Source organism: Crocodylus siamensis, chromosome 4, assembly GCF_052110815.1.
Source record: "Crocodylus siamensis isolate JL-2025a chromosome 4, ASM5211081v1, whole genome shotgun sequence".
NCBI lineage: Eukaryota > Metazoa > Chordata > Crocodylia > Crocodylidae > Crocodylus > Crocodylus siamensis.
In genome coordinates this window covers 156,108,963-156,122,532 of record NC_143398.1, presented here as the reverse complement: position 1 = coordinate 156,122,532, position 13,570 = coordinate 156,108,963, and the positions used below count along the sequence as shown (strand labels likewise).

Genomic DNA, 13,570 nt, shown 5'->3' with positions numbered 1-13,570 from the left:
CTGCTAAGAAACCAGCCTCAAAAACTTGCTGGCCAATCCAAATAGCATTTTATGGGAACTAGCAAGTCTCACCCAATGCTAGATTTATGCATCTTAAACAACAAAGATTTAGCATGGGAAACTTGACTGCACCCAGTGTCAAAATCTGTGAGAGAATAAATCACACTTGTGAAATGAATGAAGCTGACAGCATTCATTTGTGCCAAGCTCAAGCAGAATTTTTATTGTTTCCCAATTAACAGCAGTGAAGCTGATGCTAGAGAAGTCATCGCAGGCAGAAGGGAAACACAATTCATTTGAAATTATGCAAACCTTGGCTTCTCTCCCATGGCTTGGCATGAGCTGCCACGCTGGCTGGTGCTGTGGAGAGCAGAGGGGATGATGGTTTTGTGAGCTGGTTCCATGCTGCTGCAACTGTCACTGGCTGAGTAGAAGAAAAAAGTTGCTTGTGTGCATGGCACAGAGTCACTGTGAGCAGGGACCATGTGTGGGGAGTTCCAGGGGAGGGTTACAGTGGGAGGGGGATAGAAAGCCTTTCTGCAAGCAAATTTACCCTCCTACTTGACCCACAGTGGGTAGTTCTCCTCATCTGATGTGGGGGGGAAACTGAGGCAAAGAGGGAATGAGTGCTGTGAGGTCACAGTGACCCAGTGGCTGAACTGGGCATAGGTCTCAGCAGTCCTGAGCACCTGTGCTATGCTCTGGCCACAAGACTGAGTCCCTCCTCAGCAATAAGCATGGTGGGGAAGATGAGGGTAGGGCATATGAGTGGATGATAAGATCCTGTGGAAGGTAGGTGAGTTGCTTGTTGGCCAGCGGAAATGCCCTCCCCCAAAAAGTCTTCACTCTCTTCACTAGGAGATAGCTTTGCCCAGTGACAGATGCTGGGATGTCACTGTCTTGGACTAAGCCTGGTCTTCAATGGAGGCAATATTTGTGTGGGTGCTAGGGAAGCCCAACAGCACAAAGTCATCTGCAGGACTGGAGCCTCAGAGAGGGGTGAGAGCCATGAGTGCTTATTGTTAAGGAGCCCCTACCCTTCCAGTAGTCTGGCAGCTGCCTGGGTAGTGCTCAGCCTGTAAAGGACAGAGTAGGCCAGAGGTGGAAAGGGGAAGATTAAGGTACTTCATTGGTACAAAATGCTGCTCTCTGCAGTCCAGGGCCAGAAGACATGCTCCCCTCTGCCATCCCAAGGGCTGGTCTAGGCTGCCTTATCACCACTGGAGGGTGGTGGAGGCTGGAACAGTCAGTCCCCTGAGCCCCTTGGAAATTAGTCGCCCTGGCTTTCACAGTATTCCACATAGTCAAAGTCCTTGATAGCAAAAGTGACCTTGCTCCATTTCTTGTATTTTTTCCTCATGTCTGGCGTCTCCACCACAAAGTTTTCAATGGAGAGGTTGGGCAGCTTTACGCTCCGGAAAATCATCTCCATGCCCCATGCCTAAAGAAACAATGAGGGTTATGTCACCTGCCACAGACAGACAGACAGAGCTCATTGCTAACAGCAAAGAGTCACTCCCTGCCCCCCCCCCACACTCAGCGAGGCAAGGGAGAAGAATCTGATCCAAGTTCCAAACCTTAGGTTTGGTTCCTAGTTCATAATTTATGGGCGTCTTTATTTCTAGGGAGGCAAGCATGTATATTTTGCAAGCCTGCACACACACACACCTCAGATCCAATTGGTGGAAGCTGAAGTCAGATAAATTCAAATGAAAAACGAGTTGCCCACTTTAAGTGAGGCTAATTCATGACTGGAGCAGTTGCTAACATTTCCAGTTCTTGGGATTTCATATCTTAGACACTATTGAAGACCCCACCTATCACTTAAAAGTAATTCTGTTTCTAATGTGTAGAGAAAGCTGGGACATGATGCAACCCCCCTAATGGCACGGAGAACCACAATATCTGAATTTCTGGGGCTGGCAGCACTTCGATCCACAAGGGATGGGATGGATTCCTGAGGGCTTGGGGTCCTTGAATCCACTTGTCTTTCTAGAGCAACCCATTTTTCTGGGGTCACTGATGTTCACAGGAAAGGAGAGTAATCCCTCACAACACAGAAGCCACTAGGTAAGACCTTCTGTCCTGTCTTATGCAGACAATGGGATCCCATTGCTTCCTTGGGGCCTTGGTAGTTTTAATTATAGACAAGAACCTGTCCAATCCATGAACCACCTTGCCCAGACCTGCTGGGGTTTCTAAATGCTGCACCCACCTGGCCACATGTCTTACAGCTGATGATGCTCCCTGGCTTCCAGTCCTTGAAGGTCCGGGGAATCTCCACCGGGTTGTTTGACACCCTGTAGTAATGCCTGCAGGAAAAGCGCAAAGAGCTGCTGCAGTGAGGAGCTGGCATGAGGGTGTGGGGGTGCTGTGATCACATGGGATTCACAGGGGAGCTGTCACCTAGAAAGAGGAGCTCCCCTCTCACTGCCCCTGCCTGTAGGGAACAATTCAAGGCACATGTACCTCCAAGCAGCACCCTAGTTGTATCCCCGGAGCAGCCAGACATAAATCAAGCCTAACGGGGTCAACAGTGAACTCCCAGTGCTTAGCAAGGTGGAAAGGACCTGGAGCCTCAGCTGAAAATGTGTGGTTACCCAGTGGAGAGAGAGCAGAAAAGGGAAAGGGAAGGAGCTGTTTGCTGGATGCCAAGGGCAAGAGGGCATGTACCACGCCAATAGTGGTAAGTTTCCTCAGATGCCGTCTCTCAGCCTGCTGAGCACTGGCTGGTGAACTGCTCACCCTCCCTTCCAGCTTGAGCTGGGAGAGGAGGGGAAGTGACATAGGGTGAAATGTGTGGTACCCCCTGGGAACACGGGAGCTACAGCCTGCAGCTCTGACTGAAGGGAAGCCTCTGCTCACTGGTTCCCTCCAATTCCCATGCCAGGCCCTCACTTGAAGTATGGGTTGATGTTGACACGGTGCATCTTCTCCACGATGCGCAAGTCACTGCCGTGGCACACGGCTTCGTTGCAATGGAGGCAGTAGAAGCGGACAGTGTCTGGGTCATGCAGCTGCTGCTTCTGAACACGGTCCATCTTCATGATCTGGCTAATGATGGCTGCTTTCTGCAGCTCCCCGATCTGGAGAAGGAGGAAGGGCAGTTAAGCTGGGATGCAACAGACACCAAATTGCAGACACATGGCTGACAGTGAGGGATTTGAGGCTCACCTGGCCACAAGCACACAACAAGAGACAGTCACAGAGAGCTGCACAGCTCCAGCGAGAGACAGATGCACCATAAGAGACTTAGAGACAGCCACACACATGCAACCTTGTGGCAAGAGACAAAGCCACAGGTACAGCTCCCAAGTTCCTCTTTCCCTCCCCAGCACTGTCTAAACCAGAGGTTCTCAACCTTTTTTTATCATCAAGGCACCCCCAGCAAAATGCCAGCTTTCACTATATTTTTGACTACCGAAAAATAACAGAGCAATTCTTCTGCTGTAAAAAACTCAGAGAGATGACAACAAAGCAGAATGTTTGATACGTTGTGGATTCCTATTTGAAATCTTTAGGTTTTATCGTTAGAATCATATGTAGGTTGAACACTTCACAGTGATAATATCATGTGGCATCCCATGGCACCCTTAAAAGGATCTCATGCCACCCTGGTTGGGAATCACAGGTCTAACTTTCCCACCTGGGAACTGCTGCTGCTGTTCCCAAAGGCTGGGGAAGAGATGTCTCATCTCTTGTCAACATAAGCCATTGAGAATCCAAGCAGTATTGCTAGAGACTGAGGATAATGCAGCACTGGGGTCTAGGAGCCCCAAAGAAACAAGCCAGTGCATAGGGGCTGCCCCTCTGCCCCAAAAGGTACAAATACCAGTGAGACAGGACAGGAAATAATGGGCTAAAATGGCAGCAAGGCACATGTAGGTTGGATCTGAGAAAGCACTGTCTAGCCAGGAGGGCGCTGGAAAAAAACTGCTTAGAAGGAATGTGGAATCCTCATTGTTGGAAGCTTTTAAAGAGGAGACTAGACAAAGACTGTGCTGAGCTGGTTTGGACAGGGATGAGCCTGCCTCGAGCAGGGGATGGACTACATATACATGCCCCTTGTAGCCCTGTTTCACTCCGACTCTACTAGAAGCTGCTGGACCCCTGTGGTCCTGGCAGTACACCTAGCCTCTACTCACCCGGTGCTGGTACTCCTGCTCAGGCATGGCCTGCACCTCCTTAATGGCTTGGGTCATGAGCTCTTCTAGCATCTCATTGAGCTGCTCCCGGGAGACCTCTTTACTGTTGGCTTTAGCCAAGACAGAGTAAGTGCTGTTCTCAGCTCGGGCACGGCCCCTGGCCTGCACAAACAGGAACAAACTTAACCAGGTCACATCTGACATCTCGGTCTGGGGGCTACCAACAAAGGAGCCTGTGGTGAAGGTGCTCCCTCTCACCCACGCTGAGAAGCAGGTCCTGGGAGAGATTTCTGATACCCCCTGGCAAGTAATGAGTGATGCCACTTGGCATGTGCTACTCATCTTGCTGAACCGCTCCCTTGAGGGCTAGAGGATGCTGCCTGGATGCCCATGCTGGGGACATACATGCTGCACATATGCTCACCCACAGCATCTCTGAACCCTAATGTGCTCACAGAGCAGAGCAAAGGGTCCAGCCTCCTCAGCTTCTCTGTGCTCCCCTGTCACAGGAACAGCACCTCTCTCCAATATACTAGAGCATCTTTTAGAAAAGGGTTGGCTCAGAGCAGCATGGCCAAGGTCAGGTGTGGATGCGTGAGGCATCAGGACCTGCATGTCCCCCACTAGGAGACTACTGGGATGGGACTTGGGGAGTGGACAGCCTTCCCTCCAGCACTGAGGCAAGGGAAAAGCCCCCACCAGCCCAGGGAGCTGATACACATGCAACACTATGGTGCTTGGTGGGACTGCTTACTCACAATTAGGGGAGACCCCAGAGGGCAGAGTTCACCCACCCCCAGACCCAGGCCCAGGCTGGGCAGAGAGCCTGGCTACCTGCATCATGGCGATCTCATTGGCCATCAGCCCGTAGCGAACCACAATGTTGCATTCTGGGATGTCCAGGCCCTCCTCGGCCACGCTGGTTGAGAAGAGAAGGTTGACATCTCCCCTGCGGAAATTCTTGATCACATCCATCTGCTCGTTCTGGGAAGTGAGAGGGACAAATCCTTAGGCAGCTCCTCCGGCGTGCCCCCGCTGTGGGGACCAGCTCAGGTACCACAGTGCTCCACAGCCCTATCACTCTTTCTCCCTCCTGCCTGGCAGATAGGTGAAAGCACAGCATGGCACCTGGAAAAGACATGGCCTAGGATAGGGATGGATTGAAGCTATGGTTCTGTAGGGTCATCTGTCACTACTGGATGAAAACTGCTGACTATTCCCTTTGCCCCACAGTTTTCCCTGCTTCTTCTAGCTCACCAAGTAAGACCCCAGGCAGGGCCATCCCAGGGTAGGGGAAACTGGGGCAACCACCTTGGGCCCTGGACTTTGGGGGGGCCCCGTGGAGCGGCGCAGCAACTCTGTGCTACTGCTGGCTTCACATCCAAGCGCTCTGCAACCCACCCCCTGAATCCGCCACTGAAACCGGCACATCCAACCGCTCGCCACCCCACCCCACCCCTGAATCTGCCGCCAGCTTCCTCGTGTCCAGGGGTGGGGCCCTGCACAGGCTGATTTGTCCCAGGCCCCACACCCTGCTCTGGTCATCTTTGACCCCAGGCTTATGAAGGTATGGTTAGAGCAGTGTTGGTGGTAGGCTGAGACTCAGGGCTGCTGAATTGGAGGGGAGGTGGGGGTATAGGAATTAAGAGTCCTGGCTTCTGTTCTCCTAGATGCAAGCAGCAATTGGCATCTAGTAGGTTACAGCATGGGAAGTGGACTCACATGTTCCCTTCTTACCTCCATCAGTGCCCTGCTGTCCAGGAGCAAGCCACTTCCTTCTCCCTGCCTCAGTTTCTCCCTCTGTAAAGTGACACTAACCCTGACTCTCCCTGGGGAAGCCTGTCTGAACACAGCCTCTAGAGCCATGGCTAAGAAGGGGACAGGGAAGCTCCCAGCAAAGGACACAGATGATCTTGGCTCCTGTACTGGCCCCATCAGGCCCTTACCTGTGTCATGTGCTTGGTTTGATTGCTGTAACCAGCCCCAGTCAGGACAGCAGCCTTAATCCCCAGCTGTGTGAGTGACTGCACCCCCTGCATCCACTTGTGCAGGGCATGGGCACTCTGGCGGGTCTTGGTGAAGATGATGCCACGGGAGCTGTTCAAGTCCTGGAACTGGTCCTGCAGGATCTTCTCCAGCTTGTTTAGCTTGGGGTTCTCATACTCCAGGTTTCTGGTCAATGCCAAAAGGGTGCTCCTGTTCTCTGTGACACAGCACACTGGCATATGAGCCCCTCAACTCTGGACCAAAGAGCTGGTGCCCATTTACAACTTCCCACTACCCCCAGCTAATGATGGGGTTTGAACCCCTGGATGTTCAGCATTCAGATCTGCTGCCTGGTAGAAGAGCCACTTTACTGATGGCAGGTATAGGTTCTTACCCTCTCGTGTATACTCCATTCCCCCATACCCACATGCTAGACTAGCACAAATGCTTTTCAGTGTGCTCTTTCAAGTAATATATATCTGTCTCCCAGGAGAGCCTAGGCACCAGCATGCTCTCCTGAGACATGCCACGAGGGGCAGCATGGCCCAGCAGGTAAGACTACTGGACTGGGATGCAAGAGATGTGACAGGGTCTATTTCTGACTCTTCCACCCAGCCACTGGGTGACCTTGCTGTGTCACGTGTCTCTGTCTCTCTGTTTGCAAGGAAGTTCTCTGGCCTGGGCTATGCAGAAGGTCAGACCCCTGTTGTGGATTGTTCAGAGGCAGGCCCATCCCTTACCATCAAACAAGGTCATGAGGAAGTTCCAAATTACATTTGGCAGGAACTTCGTCGCCTTTTCCTGTTGGTAGAATTCATCCAGGTAGTTGAAAGCGTCGACCATGCGCACGGTGTCATTGATCAGCAGGGCATCATTGTACTTCCGCAGGTGCATGGCACACAGTCGCGTCTTACGACAGAGCGACTCAGCCCCTGGAGACACAGGGAACAGAACCATTGAAGCAAATGCCTAGGGCCACTGGCACCTGACAGTGTCACTGATACCCCAAATAAACAGGGCCTACTGGGGAGTCAGGACTCCTGCATTTTATTCCAGCCCTGGGGAGGAGAGTGAGATCTAGTAGGTTACAGAATGAGGAGCTGGAAGTCAGGACTCCGAGTTTCTATCTAGGGGGGACTACCCCCCGGCAACTGTCTGACCCCCCAGAGGGCTGGGAGCCAATCTTTTTTGGCAGGCATGCCAAAAATTAGGCCTGCACCTTCCCCAAGTGCCACTCTGATCCTCTTTCCCTGCTTGATCTGCTGCTGTGCTGCCTATTCCTTCTCTGAGCTGCCAGGTGCCACTCACAGAGGCTGCCCATGTCACTAGTGGTACATGTGTGCTACAACTTGTCTCTCTCAGCTCTAGAAAATTGATCTGTGCCTCTACCTTGCCTCTAGCAGGGACCCACAGCTGAGCGAGCAGGCTGAATGTAGGATTCCAGTCTCTTACATCCAATGGTTTTGGTATCCCTTTGACCTCATTTCATGGAGCCCAGCTGCTTTTATATCAGCTATTGTTATTATTATAGTAGGGTCTGGGGGCACCACCTGGAACTGGGGCCCCATTCTGTATGGTGTCGCATGGACACATAACAAGGGACAGCTTTCGCCCACAAGAGTGCTCATTGTAACCAAACAAGGCAAAGTGAGGGTCATGGCCCTATTTGAAAGATGAGGAAATTGAGGCAACCAGGCAATGACATGACTTACCCAGAATCAGTGGCAGGGCTGGGAACTGAACCCCTATCTCCTGAATCCCAGCCCAGTGTCCTAGCTACAAACCTCACCTTCCTCTGGGCTCTTAGTTCTAGGTTTCCATGTATCCCCCCATACCCCACCAATGATTTATCCCCTCTGTGAGCTCCTCCCCTCCAGGCAAGGGGAGCACCCCCTGCACTGGCACTATCTCCTCACCTGTCTTCTCCAGCTGGACAACTTGCTGCTCATAGATCTGAGTGCCAAAGTCCTGAGACACACTGGGAACATTCAGCTTCTGGTGGATCTGGGCCATCAGCTCCTTCAGCTTCCTGCCAAAGGGGTCCTAGGAAAGCAAGCAGTGGTGGGGAAGAGTGAAGAGCACAGCTTCCAGTGGAGCAGGGGGCTCCTGCCCTGGGTTCCCCCAGCTGCACAGCTAGGGTGCATTTGATCCTGAGCTGCAGGCTGAGAGTAGGATGGCTCCATCCTGGCTCTGTCAATACCCCAAGACACTGGACAGAGGTGAGAAGAGATGAAGGCCTGGACCTTGCCTCCCTCAGGAACAGAGCCCAAGCAATTTAATCAGACGAGGTTTCTCTCCCTCCTGCCTGTGGAGCCCCCTCCCCTTCAGAAGCAGGCAGCCCCCACTCCTAGTCAGCAGGCCCTTACCTGGGTTCTCTCATGGGGTATGTCATACTTCTTCTTGGGCTGTGGGACACAAGCCTCTAGATGCGAGTGATATTTCTGGGATGACATGATCTTAGCAGTGTCCAGGTTGGCACAGATCTGAAAGGGTTAAATGCCCCCCAACCCCAGAGAGATGGGTAAACCATGTGCTGTGCCAACTCCTTTGGCAGCTTGCTCCCTGCCACAAGACCCCAGGGCACCAAAGCAGTCCAGGGGCAAAAGGCCAAGCACCATAAGTGCAGCAAACTACCCCCAAGAAAGCCTTACTGCTCCTGGGGGAATGGGGGGATCCCAGCCAGGCACCTGCAGGTATTCACCCCCTCCTGCCAGAGGGAGCAGCACAGCAGCTCAGTGACATCTTCACCTCCCGTGGCTGAAGTCTCAAGTGTGTAAGATGACCGGGAGGCTGGCACATGCCTGGCATGACCCTGCATCTTCCTCTGAGACTTCCCTCAATAGCCAAGAGACCAGGCAGTATAAACTCCACATGCAATGCAAGGAGGTGCCAAGGGCACCCACAGCCCTCCCACCATAGCCTTCCCCCAGTGGGGATGGGAAAGCATGGGGCCTGCTCTACTTACCTGCAAAATGTGGTCTTTGGCTCCCTTGAAGGATGAGGCCCCTCCTGTGCCAGGTGAGGCAGTCAGGCCCAGGATCTGAGGCAGGTTCCGCTGCCCACTGAGCTTGCGCTGGAGGTAATCCTGCATGATCTTGTTGTAGACAGCCTCTTTGTGGGTGTGGTGGCACTCGTCAATGACCAGCAGGGAGAAGTCTGCATGGGGATGAGCCAGGCTGAAGAGTGGTGCTAGCCGGAGGCATGAGGTCAATGGGTGAATCACTTAACTATTCAGAGCCTCTGTTCCGCAACTGTATCATGGAGGTAACAGCTCTGGGGAAGAGCAGTTCACCTGTGATTCTGAAGCTCAGAGACTAGGAATATGGGAGACGTGTCAAGAGCTGTTTTGGAGGGCTGGTTCTGCCAGGGACTAGGTGCTACTCTGAGAAATAAGCAGCAGCAGCCAGGGGGTGAGAAAGATACAGGGGGATACATGGAAACCTGCAACTAAGCCCCCTCAATACTTTGGAGGGCTCCGCAGAAGCATACTCCACTGTAAAGAGCTCCTGTAAATAATTTCATAAGCGGAACGCCTTTATGCCCTTTCCACCCTAGGGGCAGATAGCAGTCAGGACCTGACAGCTTGCCACAGAGACCACTCTGTTTGGCTCCCCACGGCATTATGTTTAATTAAATTGTGTGTGTGTGTTGTCCCCAGGTTAATACTACAGTTTGGTAACTGTTTTTGTCCATGTGGCTATCTGGGCCTGAGGAGAAAGGATGAGGTCCTGTGAGAGCTGGAGGAGAAAATAGGCTAGTCCTGGGGGGGGAGGGGGGGATGTGCAGAGTAGAGAGTAAGGGAGGTCTCAGGGCAACACAGAAAGGAAGAGAGAGAGGACTAGTCTCAGAGAGGACAGAACGGAGTCTGAGGAGGGACACAGGCAGCTTCAGTTGGAGCTGAGCAGTCTGCTGTGCTGTCTGGGACATTGGCACACTGACCCCGTTGCATTTTGAAGAAGAAAACACCCCTTTCCTGGGAGCTGACCAGAAAGAAGGAGCTCTGGATCACCAGGGAAGCCAGGGACAGAGAGGAGCCATGGTCCTGAGCCAGAGGCTTGCCCCTGGAGAAGCTATGCCAGGACTAGCTTTAGGAAGTCAGTCCTCTCAGAAAAGGGAGACTGGATAAGGCATCTCCTTGGGGAGTCCTGAGGCAGAGCTTCCTCTCAAAGATGGCTTGATTCCATGACAGGTGGTGACAATAGTGGGATACTCCTAACTCCCACCCTCCCGAGCCCCTCCCTCACCACCCAGGATCTGGCTAAGTTTCCCCAATACTCAGGTCCTCAGCTGGCATCAGTCAGCTTTGATTTGACAGAGCTGGTGGGACCCATCTTTGCTGCAGCCCCATGTGCCAGGCACCCACCTGTCAGCTCCACGTGCATCTCCTCCTCTGAGCTGGACAGGGCGTTGTGCAGGATCTGTGCCGTACAGATCACCACGTCGTTGTTCTTCACCACGTGGGAGAAAGTAAATTTCTGGTCACTGTCGCCACTGATGGGGGTGACCTGGAAGGAGCTCCTGAGCACCCCAAATTCCTTGCTGAAGTGCTGGTCCACCAGATGCACCTGCCGGCCACATCCCACAGACTTATAAGCAATAGCCCCTGTGGGCCAGAGTAGAGGCTGGGGAGCCAGCCCTGACCTGAGTTACCCTACAGGCCAACAGCCCCTTTTGCTCCATAAACACAGACAGACAAGCCACCCCCATGCTGAGACACAGGATACTTGTACATTCAGCATCCGACCCAGGGGTTAGCCTTAAAACTCTGCCCTCCAGCCACATGGAAACTTTTCTGGTGCTGGCTCAGCAGTTCTGTGAGTCCAGGCTTGCAGACCCAGGCTGGGGAGGTGGATCGAAGGAGTGTAAGAACCCAGTCTCTACTTTTAACTGTGACTGGAACTTGCCTATATTGCTTAAATCCTCCGAGTCCTCCAGTGCCCTCCCACAGGGCAGACAAGTCCTCTCAGAAATGAATGGAAAAGACTTCTAGCATCTCAGCACAAAGAACCATACCCAGCAAAGTTTGAACCCAAAGCTCTGCCTTTGCTGGCAGTTGAGTTAACAAGAGTAACCCCATGGGGATAGCAGTGGTGGTAGGCAGGGGGAATGAGAGGGAAAAGGATGTGCTGAAGAGGGGAAAGGATGGGGGAATTATTACTTCCTTCAGGGACTTAAATAAAGTCCCTGACTTCTGTTCCCATGGCACTGACTGAAAAGGGGTGCACCCCTCTGCATCTGCCCCTGGCTGCAGCTTCCAGAGACATCTGGAACGAGGCATGTGGTGTATGCAGCTAAAGGCTCTGGGCGCTCCTGCAGCCCCTGTGTGAACAGATCTCCCCTCCAAGGCTGGACCCAATGGATCCAAGACACCGTCTCCCACTTCAGTGGGGGTGCCTGGCATGCTGTGCACAGCTCACAAAGCTGAGAGTGAGAGGGCTCCAGGTACATGGGGGTCCCCAATACAAAGAGCAGACCTGGTAGCTGGTCAGGCCTGGCTCATACAGCAGGACACCAGCTCCATCGTGTGTCCCTCTTGCACCCTGCACTCACTCCTGCCTTCCTGCACAGGGAGCTGGTGATGGGAGCCCACCTCCTAGCTGTACTGGTTGAATCCCCTCACCCTGTCCCACCCCGGTGTGAGCTAGCCCTACTCCAATTCCAGCCATACCTTGTTCACAAGCACGACCACCTTGGCCCAAGTCCTGGTCTCCAGGTGCCTCTTGCAGACGTATACAGCTGCTCGGGTTTTCCCCGCACCGGTGGGCAGCCAGATGATGATGTTCTGGCCCTCCAGGGCAGGCATGATCACCTCCCACTGATAGTCGTACAGGTCCATGTGAGCAGGCACTGGAGATCTTTGGGGGATGAGCCTGGGGAAGGGGCACAGCTGGGATCAGCACTGATCTAGAACCCTGACCCCAGCTCCCCATCTTTCCTCCCCTTCACAGCTTCCAGTACATCCACATCCCCATCCTCTAGCCTCCTCCAGCCCTTGCAGTCTCCTAAGCATCTGAGCAGGCAGATGCTGTCCCTCTACCCCACCCTAATGCTGATGCTACAGTGACATCTTCAAGCACTGAGCTTCTTGTAAGCCTCCCCAGGTGTGTCAGCTGGGAGGCCCTTGTCTGCAGAGGGCACTCAGCTGATGGCTGTCACCCAGGCAATGGATAGGGGTGGACAGGGACAAAAGGAGGTTGGCTTTTCTCCCCTTCTTTTAAGGCACCTCTCTGCATGAAATCACCCAAGGGGGGAGCCCTGATCCTAGTGCAGCCCACACACCTACCTTTGCAAGGGCTTTAGGCAGCTGCCTCTGTTGTTGTCCAAGACAAGTCTCCAGCACTCCAGACACTGCTGCTTTTTAAACCTCAGTCCAGAAATCGAAACTCAAAACTGAAACCTTCCTGTCTGGGAGCCCCATCAAGGAGTTTCTTGACGGCTGCAGATTCAGCACTTTGCAGAGCCTGAGCACTGAGCCTTTAGGCAGTCTCTTCTCTTAGGGTCAGGCCACACTGCTTGCACTCCAGCTGGGATCACTGGAGTCTCTACAGACTCCTGGCATTCCCTGTGGTTCAGTGGTACACTCTTTGTCTGCCACCCACAAGACCCATGTTCAATATGCAGCTGCAGCCATAGAGGCACTGAATGTCTGGACTCAGTGGGGCCTTTGGATTTTGTCTCAGTGGCCTAAAGTGGGGGATGGAAGGTCTGGGCAGCCTCGACTCCCCCAAAGTCCTGCCTTGGCATATGTGCCCAAGCTGTGGGTGACCTCTCACACATACTGAAGCCCCAGGCGGGGGTGGAGGATGGTTGCTGATAGCAGGGCCACATGCCGTTCTTGAGTGACTTGCGGATTTGGAATTTATTTGGCTGATTCGACTTGGAACACAAAAATTTTCCTTAAAAACCCTCCCCAACAAGAAACAGCAAGGTGGGCAATTCCAGCCTGCTGGCCTTGTCACAGTCGACACAGCCTTGCTGCCCCTCCACGGGGTTTCCCTCCCTGTTGCTTTGTCAGAAAGAGAAATCCAGTCTGCAACTGAGTCATCTCCTGCTCCCCAGCCGGAGGCCCCGCCTCACTGGAGGGCACCACCTCAGCCTGCGGAGCTGGGCCATGAGCGCAGCCTTCCCTGGGCACCTCACCATACTTTCCTTGCTCAGCCTGGGGCCTCAGGGGCTCCCACCTCAGCACCCAGCTCTCCCCTGCTTCTGGCTGTCTGCTCCCAGCCAACCCCATACAGCTGGTACCTGGGATCTCATCGCCTGACAGTGGCCCAGAACCTGTGGTCTCCATACAGAGAGGCTTTCCACTGCTCCTTCCAGTGAGCCTGAAGGCAGGCTGCTTTAGCACAGCTGTGCTGCCCTACCTGCTGCAACAGGTACAGAGGCCAAAGGACTGGTACTGACCCTCACAGCAATTAGGAGCAGCACAACCTAGGGGG

At 53.4% G+C, this 13,570-nt stretch overlaps 1 protein-coding gene across 2 annotated transcripts; it reads right to left on the bottom strand.

Moving 5' to 3' along the window:
- Positions 1–206: 206 nt before the first annotated feature.
- DHX58 (DExH-box helicase 58) lies at positions 207–12,525 on the bottom strand. 2 transcript variants are annotated; one of them, XM_090044389.1, is made up of 13 exons: positions 12,415–12,525; positions 11,800–12,001; positions 10,495–10,696; positions 9,097–9,320; positions 8,498–8,614; positions 8,048–8,174; positions 6,872–7,063; positions 6,092–6,348; positions 4,980–5,129; positions 4,146–4,307; positions 2,899–3,086; positions 2,216–2,312; positions 207–1,441 (listed from the first exon to the last, which is right to left on the bottom strand). In XM_090044389.1, exons 2-13 carry the CDS (start codon positions 11,965–11,967, stop codon positions 1,271–1,273), a joined length of 2,055 nt encoding a protein of 684 aa, XP_089900515.1. In that variant the 5' UTR covers positions 11,968–12,001; positions 12,415–12,525; the 3' UTR covers positions 207–1,270. The 2 variants fall into 2 exon arrangements, with proteins under 2 accessions (XP_089900515.1, XP_089900516.1); XM_090044390.1 differs by having other exon boundaries at positions 9,097–9,287.
- Between the last annotated feature and the right edge of the window lie 1,045 nt (positions 12,526–13,570).